The 19,190-nt window shown below is 49.0% G+C and overlaps 1 protein-coding gene across 1 annotated transcript; it reads right to left on the reverse strand.

The window, feature by feature from the left end:
• Window positions 1-424: 424 nt before the first annotated feature.
• On the reverse strand, window positions 425-18,561 carry ST6GALNAC6 (ST6 N-acetylgalactosaminide alpha-2,6-sialyltransferase 6). Its single transcript, XM_082402713.1, is given in 9 exon segments — window positions 425-1,894; window positions 2,581-2,688; window positions 10,215-10,621; window positions 12,641-12,820; window positions 15,169-15,259; window positions 17,078-17,089; window positions 17,091-17,111; window positions 17,113-17,262; window positions 18,416-18,561. Coding segments are annotated over 8 exon segments (1,053 nt in total). The 5' UTR covers window positions 17,157-17,262; window positions 18,416-18,561; the 3' UTR covers window positions 425-1,704.
• Window positions 18,562-19,190: the final 629 nt, after the last annotated feature.

The raw sequence follows: 19,190 nt of genomic DNA on the forward strand, positions 1-19,190 counted from the left end.
CTCCTCCAAAGCTGTGCTCGCAGCGCCCTGTGTTGCTCTGTGTGGCCCTTACTGCCCTGAACCTGTCGTGGGGCCCCTCCCCTCCCTCTGTCCTGAGCTCCTTGAGAGCAGTGTCTGGTTTCAGCCAAGAGGGAACTGGGGCTCTGAGAGGGGCAGTGACTTGCTCAAGGTCACACAGGCAGGGGGAGGCCAAACTGGAAGAGCCAGGTGGGCTTGGCTCCGGAAGCCCACGTACCTCCAGCCCCCAGGGCTGCCAGGTCTCCACCCAAGCTGTAAAATGCATGACTCACTGGCCAGCTGACAAAGCTGGACATCCTGCCTGTGTGTGGGCTCCCAGCCTGGACAGTGTGGGCACTGTCCCGACGGGGCCCGCAGTACAGGGCCAGAGAAAGCAGAGCTCGAACCCAGACACAGGAAACGCAGCCGGAGCTTAGGTATGTTTATTCCTGTACAAATCATTACAAAACCAAGTCTAGGGTAGTCACCGGCCCCCACCCCTTGTCCCAGTGTGCAGTGGCTCACTGCTGGCCTCCTCCTCCTCCGCCTGACTCGTCCCATTCCACAGCCTCCCCCAGTCTTCTCCTCAAGACTCCAGAAGAGCAGGGATTAAACCCACCCCACTGAAGTCCAGCAATAAAGTGCCTGATGTAGAGGGAGGGGACAGAACTCAGCAACAGCTCCCAGCCCCCTAGGGCATTCCCAGGCCCAGCTGGGGGAGACCCTTGGACTACTCCAGCAGCTGCAGACAAAGGGGCTGCAGGAAACCTCAGTTGGGCTGTGATCCCCCCTCTCTCAGCCCCAAGGGCTCCTCCAACAGGTGGAAAACCTCACTGCTGGATGGCAGAAAAGGGGGCCTGGCTCTTTAAGAGCCACGCTAATGGCAGCTGGGCGGAAGGGCTAAGAAAACAGCTGAAGGTTTGTCCCTTCTTTTCAGAGTCCCCCAAAGCCTGGGAGAGTTTGCGCAAAAATCTCCTCAAGTTTCCAGGAGGAGGTGGGGAAGGGAACCCCAGACCCTCAGAGAGCTGAGACCCCCGGCAAGGGGTGGTGGCTGGAGGGGTCCAATCTTGACGGAGGACAGACCCAAGGTGGTCGTTGGGGGAGGTGGGAGGGTTCTCAGACTCTAGAACCTGACACAGGCAGAAGGATGCCCAGAGAGGGGGCAAGGGGTCTGTCCAAGGGCAGAGTCAAGAACCGGACACCAGCCTCCCACGCCTGGAACCCCCCTAACCCCACAGATGCCCCTGCCTGGGCTCCAGACAGCTCCCACCGCCACACAACCTCTTTCTGGCTCTGGGGAGTGAGGGGTCGACACAAGTTCCCAGCTCCTTGGGACAGGACCCCACTGTCCCAACCAATAGGAAGTGATTTAGAGTCTGTCCTGGGGCTCTGAACCAAGGCCTCATAGGAAAGGACACGACATTAGCCTCAGATTACTCAGAAATACCCTGATTGACTATGCTCAGACCCTGACTGGACAAGAAATACCCTCAACACCCGACTAACCACATAGAAGCCCAAATCCCTGATTGGCCAAGAGATACCCCCAGGCCCGGAATGGCTGGAGGTTATATCCTCTTCAAGGCCTGAATGGCCAGAAGACACTCTGACCAGCCTTGATTAGCCAGACGATGGCCCTTGGTCGAGCAGCTGGGCAGAGACCCACTTCTCCTGTGTCCCTTGTGAGAGTCTCACAGGCAGGGTGGCCTAGGTCCAGGAGGGGTGGGAGAAGGTGATTCCGTACAGCTGGGCCCAGGATGAGAAGACCCTCTTTTCCGTGATGAAGCGGTGGTGGTTGCCCTTGCGGCTGTGCTCATTCTGGATGTAGGTGACACACTCGTCCGGCCCCTTGGGCTCATAGTAGTGGTAGGGCATGCGCTGCAGGCGAGGCCGCTGGCTGGGGCAGAGCAGATGGGGCCATAAGGGCAAGGTGGGCACCAGCAGGACCCTGCCCTTTCCAGCCCCTGACCTGCTGTAGGGCCTCAGTGGGAGAAATCCCTGCCCCTCCCTGGGCCTCAGTTTCCCCATCTGTGAAATGGGTGTAGGAGGGACTAGGTGTGTGACTCTCAAACTTTCTTTTTTTTTTTTTTTAATGCAGTGGAAACTTTTCCTTTTCCCAAGAGGGTGGCAATATGGGGTAGTGGTAAGGACTGTGGGCTCTGGAGCCTGGCCCCTACCCCTTACTGTTCGTGGGAACTGAGGCCACTCACAAAACGTCCTGCTCAGTTTTTCTATCTATGAAATGGGGAGAATAGTGCACTTATCCCTTAGGGTCACTATAAGGAGTAAATGAGATAATAAAAAGCCATGCTTGGTACATGGTCAGCACTTAGTAAAAAATAACTGTCACCTGCTGGGCTTTTCATATCGTAATAATGAAAATAGTTATTATTAATATACAAACTCTGGGCTCTGGCTAAGCTTGGGATTGAGGCTCCTGGGGTAGCTCTAAAGAGCCTAGATCTCAGCAGAGCAGTTTGAATTCTATAAAATAGAGGCCCTTGAAGGCACCCCAGCCAAGGTTTCTGGGACCCCAGCTCCACCCTGCGGCCAATGGCTAGGCATCGCCCTGGGGGTGCTCACCTGCAGTAGTCGGGGGGGACCATGCCATAGACGTGCACATGGTCACACAACTCCACCGCAATCACCATGGTGAACCAGCCGGTGCTCAGCCACGAGTGGGACTTTTCCCTGGGGGCAGAGAGGGGTCATGATGAGGGGGCATGCAGGCAGGGAGGAAGGGTCAACCCACACAGAGTTTTCCAGAACTCCTCCCACCCACTCATGGGGCCTTCCCCCCACTTCAGCCACCCCCTGTCCAGCCCTGCTGCAGCAGCAGGGGCAAGCTGGCAGAGGGCAAGCTGTCTGGACAGAGATGAGGGGTGTGGGGACTGCTCCTTTGAGGGGAGGAATAGGAACACAGCATGCTGGGAATTAACTCCTGGGGAGACTGGTCACACCTGGGCAGGCTGGGAGTGACCATGATCACAGAGCATGGTAGGTAGATGCAGTGATGTACATGCTAGGAGCAAACTCCTAAGGGGAGACTAATCAGAGAAGGTCATGCCGGAAGTGACCACAAGTTCAGAGCAAGGCATAGAACAAGTAACCAAGAACCTCAGGCTGTGCTGCCCGCTACAGCAGTCACTAGCCACATGTGGGCACACGTGAGCGCTTGACGTGTGGTTAAGATGTGCTGTCAGTGTAAAATACACACTTGATTCCTTAGATAGTATGAAAAAAAGAATGTAGAATATGTCACTGATCATTTTTGATACTGATTACATGTTGAACTGAAAATATTTTGGATATATTTGATTGAGCGTGGTTCTTTGAAAAGTTTAAAGGAAAATAAACCTCTCACAAGACTGACAAAGAAGGGAGAAAAGACACAAATTACCAATATCAAGAATAAAAAAAGAGGATATCATCATAGACCCTGAAGACATTAAAAGAATAATAAGAAAACTGCAAAAAACGACATACATGAATTTGACAATTTAGATGAAATGGGCCAATTCCTTGAAAACCACAAACTACCAAAACTCACTCAAGATGAAACAGATAACCTGAATATCCTATAACTCTTAAAGAAATTGAATTCATAGTTTAAAATCTTCTGAAAAAGAACTCTCCAGGCCAACAGTTTCACTGGTAAATTCTACCAAATATTTAAAGAAGAAATAAAACCAATTCTGTACAATCTCTTCCAGAAAATAGAAGAGAAAATATTTCCCAATTCACTTTCTGAGGCCAAAATTACCGTGATACCAAAACTAGGCAAAGACAGTACAAAATAAACTACAGACCAGTATCTCTCATGAACAAAGATACAAAAATCTCAACAAAATATTGCAAATCATACCTAGCAATATATAAAAAGAATAAGACACCCACAACCAAGTGGAGTTTATTCCAGAAATGCAAAGCTGATTCAACATACAAAAATCAATCAATATAATCCATCAGATTAATAATCTTAAGAAAAACCATGTGAGACAATTCTCCAGCCTGTGGAAGGAAAACCACATTCACAGAAAGACAGACAAAATGGAAAGGCAGAGGACTTTGTACCAGATGAAGGAACAAGATAAAATCCCAGAAAAACAATTAAATGAAGTGGAGATAGGCAACCTTCCAGCAAAACAATTCAGGATAATGATAGTGAAGATGATCCAGGACCTCGGAAAAAGAATGGAGGCAAAGACTGAGAAGATGCAAGAAACGTTTAATAAAGACCTAGAAGAATTAAAGAACAAACAAACAGAGATGACCAATACAATAACTGAAATGAAAAATACACTAGAAGAAATCAATAGCAGAATAACTGAGGCAGAAGAACGGATAAGTGACCTGGAAGACAGAATGGTGGAATTCACTGCCACGGAACAGAATAAAGAAAAAAGAATGAAAAGAAATGAAGACAGCCTAAGAGACCTCTGGGACAACATTAAACGCAACAACATTCGCATTATAGGGGTCCCAGAAGGAGAAGAGAGAGAGAAAAGGCCAGAGAAAATATTTGAAGAGATTATAGTCAAAAACTTCCCTAACATGGGAAAGGAAATAGCCACCCAAGTCCAGGAAGCTCAGAGAGTCCCAAGCAAGATAAACTCAAGGAGAAACACGCTGAGACACATAGTAATCAAATTGACAAAAATTAAAGACAAAGAAAAATTATTGAAAGCAACAAGGGAAAAACGACAAATAACACACAAGGGAACTCCCATAAGGTTAACAGCTGATTTCTCAGCAGAAACTATACAAGCCAGAAGGGGGTGGCACGATATATTTAAAGTGATGAAAGGGAAGAACCTACAACCAAGATTACTCTATCCGGCAAGGATCTCATTCAGATTCGACAGAGAAATCAAAAGCTTTACAGACAAGCAAAAGCTAAGAGAATTAGCACCACCAAACCAGCTGTACAACAAATGCTAAAGGAACTTCTCTAAGTGGGAAACACAAGAGAAGAAAAGGACCTACAAAAACAAACCCATAACAATTAAGAAAATGGTAATAGGAACATACATATCGATAATTACCTTAGATGTGAATGGATTAAATGCTCCAACCAAAAGACACAGGCTCGCTGAATGGATACAGAAACAAGACCCATACATATGCTGTCTACAAGAGACCCACTTCAGACCTAGGGACACATACAGACTGAAAGTGAGGGGATGGAAAAAGATATTCCATGCAAATGGAAATCAAAAGAAAGCTGGAGTAGCAATACTCATATCGGATAACATAGATTTTAAAATAAAGAATGTTACAAGAGACAAGGAAGGACACTACATAATGATCAAGGGATCAATCCAAGAAGAAGATATAATAATTATAAATATATATGCACCCAACATAGGAGCACCTCAATACATAAGGCAACTGCTAACAACTATAAAAGAGGAAATCGACAATAACACAATAATAGTGGGGGACTTTAACACCTCACTTACACCAATGGACAGATCATCCAGACAGAAAATTAATAAGGAAACACAAACTTTAAATGACACAAAAGACTAGATAGATTTAATTGATATTTATAGGACATTCCATCCAAAAACAGCAGATTACACTTTCTTCTCAAGTGCACACGGAAGATTCTCCAGGATAGATCACATCTTGAGTCACAAATCAAGCCTCAGTAAATTTAAGAAAATTGAAATCATATCAAGCATCTTTTCCGACCACAACGCTATGAGATTGGAAATCAATTACAGGAGAAAAAAAAATCAATTACAGGGAAAAAAACGTAAAAAACACAAACACATGGAGGTTAAACAATACGTTACTAAATAACCAAGAGATCACTGAAGAAATCAAAGAGAAAATCAAAAAACACCGAGAGACAAATTACAACGAAAACGTGACGATCCAAAACCTATGGAATGCAGCAAAAGCAGTTCTAAGAGGAAGTTTATAGCTATACAAGCCTACCTCAAGAAACAAGAAAAACCTCAAATAAACAATCTAACCTTACACCTAAAGGAACTAGAGAAAGAAGAACAAACAAAACCCAAAGTTAGTAGAAGGAAAGAAAACATAAAGATCAGAGCAGAAATAAATGAAATAGAAACAAGGAAAACAGTAGCATAGATCAATAAAACTAAAAGCTGGTTCTTTGAGAAGATAAACAAAATTGATAAACCTTTAGCCAGACTCATCAAGAAAAAGAGGGAGAGGACTCAAATCAATAAAATTAGAAATGAAAAAGGAGAAGTTACAACAGACACCACAGAAATACAAAGCATCCTAAGAGACTACTACAAGCAACTCTATGCCAATAAAATGGACAACCTGGAAGAAATGGACAAATTCTTAGAAAGGTATAACCTTCCAAGACTGAGCCAGGAAGAAATAGAAAACACGAACAGACCAATCACAAGTAATGAAATTGAAACTGTGATTAAAAATCTTCCAACAAACAAAAGTCCAGGACCAGATGGCTTCACAGGTGAATTCTATCAAACATTTACAGAAGAGCTAACACCCATCCTTCTCAAAGTCTTCCAAAATACTGCAGAGGAAGGAACACTCCCAAACTCATTCTATGAGGCCACCATCACCCTGATACCAAAACCAGACAAAGATGCTACAAAAAAAGAAAATTACAGACCAATATCACTGATGAATATATGTGCAAAAATCCTCAACAAAATACTAGTAAACAGAATCCAACGACACATTAAAAGGATAATACACCATGATCAAGTGAGAGTTATCCCAGGGATGCAAGGATTCTTCAGTATACGCAAATCAATCAATGTGATATACCATATTAACAAACTGAAGAATAAAAACCATATGATCATCTCAATAGATGCAGAAAAAGCTCTTGACAAAAATTCAACACCCATTTATGATAAAAACTCTCCAGAAAGTGGGCATAGAGGGAATCTACCTCAACATAATAAAGGCCATATATGACAAACCCACAGCAAACATCATTCTCAATGGTGAAAAACTGAAAGCATTTCCTCTAAGATCAGGAACAAGACAAGGATGTCCACTCTCACCACTATTATTCAACATAGTTTTGGAAGTCCTAGCCACGACAATCAGAGAAGAAAAAGGAATACAAATTGGAAAAGAAGTAAAACTGTCACTGTTTGCAGATGACATGATACTATACGTAGAGAATCCTAAAAATGCCACCAGAAAACTACTAGAGCTAATCAATGAATTTGATAAAGTTGCAGGATACAAAATTAATGCACAGAAATCTCTTGCATTCCTATACACTAACAACGAAAGATCAGAAAGAGAAATTAAGGAAACAATCCCATTCACCATTGCAACAGAAAGAATAAAATACCTAGGAATAAACCTACCTAAGGAAGTAAAAGACCTGTACTCAGAAAACTATAAGACTCTGATGAAAGAAATCAGAGATGATACAAACAGATGGAGAGATATACCATGTTCTTGGATTGGAAGAATCAATATTGTGAAAATGACTATACTATCCAAAGCAATCTACAGATTCAGTGCAATCCCTAACAAATTACCAGTGGCATTTTTTACTGAACTAGAACAAAAAAACCTTAAAATTTGTATGGAGACACAAAAGACCCCGAATAGCCAAAGCAGTCTTGAGGGAAAAAGACTGAGCTGGAGGAATCAGACTCCCTGACTTCAGACTATACTACAAAGCTACAGTAATCCAGACAATATGGTACTGGCACAAAAACAGAAATATAGATCCATGGAACAGGATAGAAAACTCAGAGATAAACCCACACACATATGGTCACTTTATCTTTGATAAAGGAGGCAAGGATATACAATGGAGAAAAGACAGCCTCTTCAATAAGTGGTGCTGGGAAAACTGGACAGCTACATGTAAAAGAATGAAATTAGAACACTCCCTAACACCATACACAAAAATAAACTCAAAATGGATTAGAGACCTAAATGTAAGACTGGACACTATAAAACTCTTAGAGGAAAACATAGGAAGAACACTCTTTGACATAAATCACAACAAGATCTTTTTGATCCACCTCCTAGAGTAATGAAAATAAAAACAAAAATAAACAGATGGGACCTAATGAAACTTAAAAGCTTTGTAAAGCAAAGGAAACTACAACCAAGACAAAAAGACAACCCTCGGAATGGGAGAAAATATTTGCAAACGAATCAATGGACAAAGGATTAATCTCCAAAATATATAAACAGCTCATGCAGCTCAATATTAAAAAACAACCCAATAAAAAAAATGGGCAGAAGACCTAAATAGACGTTTCTCCAAAGAAGACATACAGATAGCCAAGAAGCACATGAAAAGCTGTTCAACATCACTAATTATTAGAGAAATGTAAATCAAAACTACATGAGGTATCACCTCACACCAGTTAGAATGGGTATCACCAGAAAATCTACAAACAACAAATGCTGGAGAGGGTGTGGAGAAAAGAGAACCCTCTTGCACTGTTGGTGGGAATGTAAATTGATACAGCCACTATGGGGAACAGTATGGAGGTTCCTTAAAAAACTAAAAATAGAATTACCATATGACCCAGCAACCCCACTACTGGGCATATACCCAGAGAAAACCATAATTCAAAAAGACACATGCACCCCAATGTTTACTGCAGCACTATTTACAATAGCCAGGTCATGGAAGCAACCTAAATGCCCATCGACAGACAAATGGATAAAGAAGATGTGGTATATATACACAATGGAATATTACTCAGCCATAAAAAGGAACGAAATTGGGTCATTTGTAGAGACGTGGATGGATCTAGAGACTGTCATACAGAGTGAAGTAAGTCAGACAGAGAAAAACAAATATCGTATATTAATGCGTATATGTGGAACCTAGAAAAATGGTACAGATGAACCGGTTTGCCGGGTAGAAATAGAGACACAGATGTAGAGAACAAACATATGGACACCAAGGGGGGAAAGTGGAGGGGGTAGTGGGATGAATTGGGAGATTGGGATTGACATATATACACTAATATGTATAAAATAGATAACTGATAAGAACCTGCTGTATAAAAAATAAAAATAAAATTCAAAAATTCAAACAAAAAAAAAAGAAAAACCATGTGATATCAATTGATGCAGAAAATCATTTGATAAATTCAATATCCAGTAATGATTTAAAAAAACTATTAGCAATCCAGTAAGAGAAGGGAACTTCCTCAACCTGATAACTTCCTCAACCCGCAGTTTCAAAAACCTACAGCCAACATCATATTCAATGATGAAAGACTGAACACTTTCCCCCTAAGCCTGAGACCAAGGCAAGGATGTCTACTCTCACCACTTCCAATACAATTCAATGTTATATTGAAAGTACTAGCCAGTGCAACAAGTCAAGAAAAAGAAATAAGAAGCATGCAGATTGGAAAGGAAAAAATAACTGTCCTTATTTGCATGTCCTTACATCATGATCATTTGCACAGAAAATTCCAAAGAATTTACAAGAATCTCCCAGAACCAAGAAGTAAGTTTAGTAGGATTACAGGATACAAGGTCAACAAACAAAAATCTATCATATTTCTACATACTAGCAATGAATAATGGGAAACCAAAAAAATTTTTTTTAATGCTATTTACAATAGCTCCAAAATTTTAAAAATATTTAGATATAAATCAAACAAAATATGTACAGGATCTATATGTTGGACATATTGAGTTAAATAAAAATATATTAAATTTAATTTCACCTGTTTCTTTTTACTTTTTAAATGTGGCTACTATAAAAATTTTAATTACCTGTGTGGCTTGCATGATATTTCTATTGGATAGCACTGGCCTAGCTTTTCTAGGGAGATTAGTCAGAGAAGGGCATACTGAGGGTGTTGTAGCCTTAGAATAGAGCATGCTGGGAACAACTGTGTGCTTAAAGTAAGATGTGCTGGGAATGGTCAACACTTTCCATGAGGCATGTTATGGGGCAGCTCTCCTAGAAAGATGCTAGGAGTGACTGTGCAACCTTAGAGTATGCTGGGAGCCCTAGTCTCTCAGAGCCACTCATGCACCCTGGGGGAGAGGAGGCCATGCAGAGCGTGTTGGAAATGACTCAGGCTAAGAGCTGGACATGAAGCCAACTCCCCTAGGAAACCTGACCAGAAGGTGGCAAGAATTGACCACACCCTCACAGCAGTGCATGCTGGGAGCAACAGGCCCTCTGGACGGAGCGTGCTGAGAGGGAGCACAGGGCTGGCCAGAGGGAGCGGGCAGGAGGTTGGTACCTGTCCTTGCCTGTCTCACTCCGGAAGAGGTCATCAAACTGGCGCATGCGGCCAAGAGAGACGGCGTAAGCCTCCATATTGGGGAACACCAGGCCTGCCCGCTGGATGACGCGCACCAGGCTGCCCTGGGGCTTCTGCATCTTGTTTGGGGGACCCCAGAAGATGAACACGGTTTCAGGGGTCCGGTTGACGAACTCCTGGGGCCTCCGCAGCACACGGAATACGCTGGAATGGGCCACTACGCGGAAGGTGGTCTTGTTGCCCACATCGGCTGAGTAGCCCGTGGTGGGTGCGTCATTCATGCGGATTGTGCACTCGGCCCGCTCGATCTCAGGGCCCAGCTTGGTGCCCAGCAGGTGGCTGGAGCTGGTGACAATCACACACTGGTGGCACCGGGAGGGCAGGGTCTGGGGGGTAAGGAAAGCCAACACTGTTATGACCACTCAGTGCCAGGCGCTGTGCTCCGTACATCCAGGCCTCCAGGAAGCAGGAATTACGATGTTGATTTTAAAGACAGGGAGACTGAGACCCATTCATTCAACATTCAACAAATCTTTACAGCAAGCTGGCTAATGGCCAAGTACAAGGTACAGAGCAATGAACAAAAGAGACCCCACTCCTGGCTTCAAGAAGCTCACGGTTGGGGAGACATGGTGTACAAGTAAACGATGAAATAATGCCAGGTGGTAAGTTAAACACGCTGGGAAGGAAAGAAAATAGGGGCAGGGGATCAAGAGTGGCAGGAGTGAGGGCTGCTCTAGAAAAGTCACCTGGGGAGGCCTCTCTGAGCTGACACCTGAAGGATGAAAAGGAACCATGCAGCGGAAAGTATTCAAGCAGGAGAAACAGCAAGACCAGAGGCTCTGATGTGGGATGACCATGGTGTGTTGAGAAGCAAATGAAGGCTGCTCGGTTGGGGCAGAGTTAAGGAACAGAAGAACAGGACAGCCGTGCGGGGATGTCCCCAAAGTCATACAGCAGAGGAGTGCAGGGCTAGGATTTGAACCCAGGTCTATATGGCCACGGAGCCCCAGCCTCAGCCTCCCCAGAGAAGACATCCTCCCCAATGCACACATAACATTTCCACATCACCCATGAACAGGACACCACCTTGTCAGTAGGCAAGGGTGTGGAGGCTGCCCTGAGCCTCTGTTTCCACATTGGTGAAATGAACGGGTTGGAACCACAAGCTATCTGAAGCCTATTTTCTGCCCATGGAATTCCCACGCACCCTTCAAGGCTAAGCTCAGGTGCCACCTCCTCCAGACAGCCTTCCCTGAGCCCTTACTCTAAGATCAAGCAACATGTCCCAGGTACCTCAACTGATGGCTTTGCCAGCTTTCCTGAGCTCCTCCTTTCTGGCTTCTCCTATCAGGCTGGAAACAGCTGCAAGCCAAGCTCTGTCTCATTCCCTTCCACATTGCCCACACTCAAGCCATTCCACTTTCTCCCAGGTTCCACCTTTTAAATTTCTCTTTCAAGGGTCCTTAGGGTAGAAAAAGTCTCAACTGGGAGTTGATCTGTCTCTAAACACCTGCTAATGGGCCCTTTTCCAGTGAGAGTATGTTCAGAGCCCCAGGACCAACACACTGTATGCAAAGGCCCCGAGAGATTTATGAGGGTTTTAGTGAGGCAGGAGAGAGAGGTAGGCAGGGCCTGGGGAGACATCCTCCTAGAAGGTGGAGTCCATGCTTGAGGCCAATAATTTTCTCCCTGACCCCAGGGAAAACATTAGGGCTCAGAGGACTACAGGGTGAACTCCAGAAACACAACCTGAGTTTCATGGTTACCCAAGGCCAACAGAAGCCCCAGAATGACTTTTGGCCTCTTGACACAGCTGTAGCTCATCAGGCATTGGGGCAATACCCTGGCTCCTCCCCTCCCTTGCTGTGTGGCCTTGGGCAAGTGACTTCACCTCTCTGAGCCTCAATTTCCTCATCTCTTCAAGGGAGATAACGCTAACCTCACCGGGCTGGTATGAGGATTACTGCTGGGCACAGTGCCCAGTGCACAGCAGGCAACTGACAATGGGCAGCCATTATTGTTACTGTTGTTGTGTTGTCAAGTACCCTAGTGTCCTGCTCCAAAAGCCTATGTAGACTCCCACGCAGAGACAGAGATCAGTGAAAACCAGAGACTTTTCCAAAGGGATGCTGACTCAGGAGATGATAGGATATTAGCACTAAGGGTGGGACCTTGGAGAAAACTGAGGCCCAGAGAGAGACAGGGTACTTGTCTGAGGTCACACAGCAAACAAGGGGCTGAAGGCACTGGACTCTTGGGATTCACCCTTTCCTTTAGGAGGGATGGTGGAAGTACAGAGAAGAGGTGGAGGAGAAGAAGGAGGTGGGAGCAGCGGTGGTGGGCAATGGGGAGGATTAGTCTCCAGGCAGCTCCCAGGGAGCTTCCCAAAGCAGCTGCCCTACCTTGTTGCCGAGAATGGGGGTGTAGCCGTCCGTGATGCTCCACTTCTTGAGGTTGACGGGCCGGTGGCTACGGCCCCGCAGGGAGCCATAATGAAAGACTTCATTGGCACTGTTGGAGCTGTAGAGGATGAGGATGGTGATGAGGGCAAAGAGGATCACGAACACTGCTGACCGCTGCTCCTGGAGAGGGGAGAGGCCAGTGAGGGCCCAGCTGCCCGGCAGGCTCCTTGCCACCTACCACGCCTGCTCTTTATTCCAGACCAGTTCAGGCACTACCTCCCCCAGGAAGGCCTCCTCCAGCCCCCTGAGCACCGCCTACCACAGCACCAATCACACTGCCTTCAAAGAGCCGTCCCCCTCAATTAAACCATGAGTTCTGAGGGCTGGGACTGAGTCAGCCTTAATCCCCACTGTATCTCAGCTCCCAGGGCAGGGCCCAGAGCACAGAAGGTTCTCAGGGTTTGCTGGATTAGATTGGAAGTGCGGGTCAGAACGATCCTTCCAGCTGCAGCTGGAAGGATACTTGGAGACAGGAGGGACATTCCAACGAGAGGGTCTAGGTCTTCCCCAAACAGTAACTCTTTATAAATGTTTACCATTCATTTAAACCTGAAGGGAAAGGATCTGGTCAGGAATCAGGATGCATGAGTAGTCAGTACACCAACATATGGCAAAGGGCAGGAAAGTGATATTTGAAGTGTCCACTGGTATTTATTTGCCTGGGGTCTGCAAGGCTAGGTGGGACCCGGGAGTCCTGGCTCCTTGTGCTGAGCTCCCTGGGCTGGTTATTAATGTACTGCTTCTCAGCTCCAGGTTTACTCTTTTTGCCTGCTCTGTGAAAATGGATCTGGGCCCTTTACGTGTTTTTCCTTGCCAGCGAACTGCATAATAAACTTTGTCAGTAGAGGGCGCTGGAGAGACATGTCAGGAGGAAGGGCGTTTGCTTCCTGGTTCTGGGGGCTTTGGGCCTGGTGCTGGTGCACTTGCTTCTACAGTGCGCATGGCTTCTCCCAGTGGCCAGCAGCTTCCTCCAGCATCCAGCCTCAGGCAGTTTTGAAGCAGAGTGCTTCTGATTCCTGCTGCGACCACAGCTTCTCCAGAGTTGTGCTCATGTGGCACACTCAAACACCAGCAACACCCAAAAAACATAAGCTTCCCCTTCCTGGAGCAGTTTTTTTTGTTTGTTTGTTTTCGTTTTTAATAGGAATTGCTATCTATTTATTTATTTATTGCTATTTATTTATTTATTTATTTAGGCTGTGTTGGGTCTTCGTTGCTGTGAGCGGACTCTCTCTAGTTGTGGCAAGCGGGCTTCTCATTGCGGTGGCCTCTCCCGTTGCGGAGCACAGGCTCTAGGCCAGCGGGCTTCATACTTGTGGCTTGCAGGCTCTAGAGCACAGGCCCAGTAGCCGTGGCACACGGGCCCAGCTGCTCCGCAGCATGTGGGATCCTCCCAGACCAGGGCTCGAACCCGTGTCCCCTGCGCTGGCAGGTGGACCCCCAACCACTGAGCCACCAGGGAAGTCCCCGGGAAGCCCCCTGGAGCAGTTTTACCTGATGCTTGAAGTGTCTCTTGGGAGTTACCTCCTGTGAACAGCCTTCCCTGTAGCCTAGCAGGTGGATTTATGACAACTTCCACAGCACAGCACCACAGTGAGTTCTCTGCCATCCAGTGGGCCATAGCTGTGCCCTCTCCAGCCCAGCAAGGCCTGGGTCTCAACCCTGGGTGTGATAGCAGCTCCTTTTTTTTTTTTTTTTGGCCGTGCCACACGGCTTTCAGGATCTTAGTTCCCCAACCAGAGATCGAACCTGGGCCCCAGCAGTGGAAGCACCAAGTCCTAACGACTGGAAATTCCCAGTGGCTGCTCCTTATACCTGCTAGTCCTGTATTCTGTAGAGTTCTAATCCCCTGTTACTCCAATGCTCAATTATAATTAATAATTCTTTATGTTAAACTTTCTCTATTCAAATTACTGTGTGGTTTCTCTTTCTGGATTGGACCCAGATACACCCAGATCACCCCACCCCCAACCCCCAGGCTCTGCCAAAGCTGTAGTGCAGCTAGGAAAGGGGTGTGCAGGGCCAGGCACATAGTAGGTGCTCAGGAAAGCATAAATGAATGGATCATGGGGAACCCTGACACCCTCAGAGTGATGCTCACAATATCATGTCATTTTTGACTCTGATCACTGGCCCCTCTCCCAACCTCCCATTCACCTTCACTCCCCACCCCCACCCCCTGCACAGCACTCCACAGTCACCTTCCCGGCCAATCCTTTACCACAGAGGGAACAGTCAAGCCTAGGAGGACAGAGGTGGACCTGGGCCCAGAGAGAGGCAGGAGCTTGCCCAGGCCACACAGATCAGTGGCCACAGCAGGGCTCACACCAGGGTCTCCCAGGCATCAGCAGCTTCTCGGCAGGGAAGAGAGACTTGTAGTGCCTGGGTCTGAGGCAGGTCCAAAGGAGCCCATTTCACGGAGGGAAATAAGAAGCTGAGATGGGGACAAGAAATGAAGGGGGACTTACTTTGTTGCTACTCATCTCTCTCCGGCGTCTGCTGAGGGGCAGGGGCCAGCGTCCTGCAGGTGGCCCAGGGGGCAGGGGTGTGGGGTCACACCTGCAAGCCACAGAAAGAGTTATGGCCTGGGTGCCCTCCCCCAAGTCCAGCTGGTCCTAGGCTACACCCTCCCCACCCCTGCCAGCCCTCCTACCCACCCATGACTTCAAGGCTCAGGGCTGTACCCATTTTGCAGGTGGAGACACTGAGGCCCAGAAAGGGCAGGAACTGGCCTGATGTCATACAGCCAGGTGGTGGCAAAGCCCTGCCTCTCTCCCTGCCCATGCACTCTCCCACTCCGCTCGAAGGCAGCTGGCAGGCCTAAAACTGGCTCGCCTGCTGGGGGGGCCTGCCCCCCACCCAGCAGGAGCCCCATTCACACCCCTACTCTAAACCCTGTCTTATGTTCCTGAGGCCTGGGAATAACATTCCTCGTAGGTCCAAACCCCTCTACACTCATACCCTTCCAGGTCTTGCATAAACTGGCCCCTCTGACTAGGACACCCTCCACAATGTTGTTCATGCCCACTCATCCTCCCAGCCTGAGGTGGGCCAGGAATGTCCCCTGCGTGCCACCTCCCCGCTGAGAGCTCTCTGAGGTCGCAGCTGGCACAGGGCCTCACATTCTCTGCTGTGTCTCCAGAGCCCTGGAGATGGGTGCAGGAGGACTGCTGAATGACTTCATTCTTATCTTTTTTTTCCCCTTTGACTTTGTTCATTAATAAGTAAGATCTTGGGCTTCCCTGGTGGCGCAGTGGTTGAGAATCTGCCTGCCGATGCAGGGGACACGGGTTCGAGCCATGGTCTGGGAAGATCCCACATGCCGCGGAGCAACTAGGCCCGTGAGCCACAACTACTGAGCCTGCGTGTCTGGAGCCTGTGCTCCGCAACAAGCGAGGCCGCGATAGTGAGGCCCGCGCACCGCGATGAAGAGTGGCTCCCGCTTGCCACAACTAGAGAAAGCCCTCGCACAGAAACGAAGACCCAACACAGCCAAAAATAAATAAATAAATAATTTTTTAAAAAAAATAAAATAAAAAATAAGTAAGATCTTGGGGGTTAAGGGCTCAGACGCATCTGTCCAATGGTTATAATCACAGCCCCACCCTGGGGCGCGGTGGGCTCCGGGACCATACAAGCCCAGCTCTGCTCCTCACTCCCCAACGGCTCCCCCATCCACGCAGGACGCAGCTTCTCTGCAGATCTCAATTTCCCCACCTGTCAAAAGGGAGTAAGTACTTGTGTCCAGCCACCTCCAGCAGATTCGAGGCCAGAAGGCACTAAGGGAAGGAGAGTGCGCAGAGAGAGAAACTGGGGCCCAGGAGCTCCCCAGCTCCGTCCTTCCCTCCAGGGGCCTCCCATCTCCCGCCACTATCTCCGCCCCCTGACCTAGCAGCTGTTTACTCCTACACCGCCACCAGGAATAGCCAGAGAACCCCAGGCCAAAGGAGGTGCCCCCACGCCGCTCCTGATTGGTTGGGTCTTAACCCCGCCCACCACCCAACCCCGCCCCCTCTCCGCGGGCTCCCCCTCCTCCCAAGCCCAGCTTCAGATTTCTCCGCAGCCAGCCTTCAAAGCCAGGCAGGGAGGGCCCCCGGACTCTCATGGAGACTCTCACAGTCCAGTCCAGTCCCTGCGGCACAGATCAGGAAACTGCGGCTCATCAGAAGGGAAGAGCAGCTTGTTCTTAGACTCATAGCCCGTTAAGGCAAAAGTCATCCAGATCCCTGGGTAGTCCCCATCTACCCTGACGCCTCTAGCATTCCAGCTGCCTCTCTGAGCTGAGCCTCCCCTCTCACTACCCTTTCCTTCGGATGCCCCAAGCTCCAGACACACTAGAGCACTCCAGTTCCCAGGCCCACGCCCCCACTTTCCCACCTTTGCCTGAGCAGTGCCCTCAGCCAGGACCACTGTCCCCCTGGTCAGGCCCGTCACAGTCCTGCTCTGAGAAGACCATGGTCAGTACAGCATCTCATGTTCAAGTGCGAATCCCGGTTCCACCACTTACTGGCTGAGGGGCCTCGGGCAAGCCATGTGACCTCTCTGAGCCTCAGTTTCCTCATCTGTGAAATGAAATAATAAGAGTAGGTAACTCACAATGTTGTTAGAAGGATTCAAGCAGATGTGGCAAGGGAAGCACAGGATTTGAAAGTGCTTGATCAGTGCCAGCAGCTGTTAGTTTTGTGGTTATTCATTGTTCAAGGCCTGCCTCTCCACGAGCTTGCCAGAGAAACACTCCCCTGCCCTCTGATGCATGGCCCAGCAACTTCCCTCTAATATCAATAAATGCGGAGCCTTTGCTAAGCATCACCCACTCACTGAATCTTCCTGGCAATTCTGCACAGCAGGGGCTCTTATCCCCATTTCACAGAGGAGGAGACCGAGGTTCAGAGAGGCAAAGTGCCTTGCAGAGCTGTCCAGAGCCTGCTGGGGTGCCTTATTTCCCGGCTTGTTTCCAGGGATCAGCCCAGGGCTGAGCCTGACTGGATCCCTCTCAAGGATCCCCCAGGGCTGGAATTGACCAGAGGCCACTGAGTGCGTTCCCAGCGCCTGGCCCAGCACCGGAGAGCAGGACTGTTGGGAGCGACTTGCTCAGGCTAGGGAGGCAGCAGCCCATAGCTCTGAGCCAGGATCGTGGACTCAGCCCCAAGGTGGGCCAAGCCGGAGGGCTGAAACCGCGAGCTCAGGCTATGGGGCCACACCCTGCCCTCTGCTTGGGGGCTTTGCTTCTCCCAGCTCGGGGAGTCCTCCTGCAGGCTTGGGACGCCCCCACGAGCCGCGTGGGAGGAGAGCTCACGGGAGAAGGGGGAGGGGGGCTCCTAATTCCAAATGGGGGGCGCCAAAACCGTGGGTGCACCTAGGAGGGGGACGACTCACCCTCTGCGCCCCGCTTGCGCTGAACCCCCCCAACTCCAGCACTCCGGGGGGTACGGAGCTCTAGCCTCAGCTGGGAAGAGAAGGGAGGCAGGACGGCGGCAGGGTCCCCGAGCTCTAATGGGGTAGTCAGCGGCAGGAGGCCCCGCGAACCCCGCGACAGCCCTTGGGCGCGGGGACCGGGATCTCCAGGCGCGGTTGCCAAGAGTGAGTGGGTCTACGGGAGCCCCCGGGGCCCCCATATCAATCTCCATCCCCAGCGGCTCCTGACGGCCCCCCCACCTCCAGGGGCGCAGGCAGCGCCCCCTTCCCGCTGCCCGCCCCCGCGCGGCGCCAGCTCACCTCCCCCGGGGAGCGCCCGGCTCCCCGCGACCCCCGAGCCCCTCACATGGCGCCGGGAGCCAAGAGCCAGGGTCCGCGCCACTCTGGCCGCCCAGGCCCCGCCGCAGCCCCGGCCCGCCGGGTCCTAGCGCCGCCGCTCGCCTCTCTCCGGTTCAGGCCTGGGAGGTGGGCGGAGCCTTGGGGGGCCGCGGGTGGCCCCGCCCCTGGGCGGTGCAGGCGGGGATGGGTGAGGGGCGGACGAACCCCGGCCCGGGGCACCCGAGCGCCTCGCTTACTCCTCCGGGCAGCCTGTAGTGACAATGACAATAACAACAGTCTTCCGGAGAACATTTAGTGTGGGTCAGGCCCACTTCTACCTCGCTTTATTGTTACCACGACGGGGATGGGGAAACTGAGTCCCAGAGCACACTGCGCTTGGAATCAGTTGAGTTTCTCCCTGGGCATCCCTACCTCGGGCCTCCAGAGCCCTGCACCCAGTAGTCACCCTGGGTGAACTCAGGGATCCACTCTTGGATTCAAGTTCAGCCCTGCCGTCTACTAGCTGTGCGGCCTTGGCACGTTACTTATGCTTCCCCTGCTTCCAGGAAATAGGGAGAACAACCTCACAGGGTGTTGTAAGGATTAAAAATGTTACATTACTTCTTAAAATAATTGTGGTATTCATTACATCATTTTATGCGATAGTGAAAAATAACTTAAGTAGCCTGGACAGCTGGTTAAATGAACAAAGACACAGCCCCGCTAAAATGAATGATGCAGATCAATAGGCACCGAC

This window comes from Balaenoptera borealis, assembly GCF_965194805.1.
Source record: "Balaenoptera borealis genome assembly, chromosome: 8".
In the NCBI taxonomy this organism is placed as follows: domain Eukaryota; kingdom Metazoa; phylum Chordata; class Mammalia; order Artiodactyla; family Balaenopteridae; genus Balaenoptera; species Balaenoptera borealis.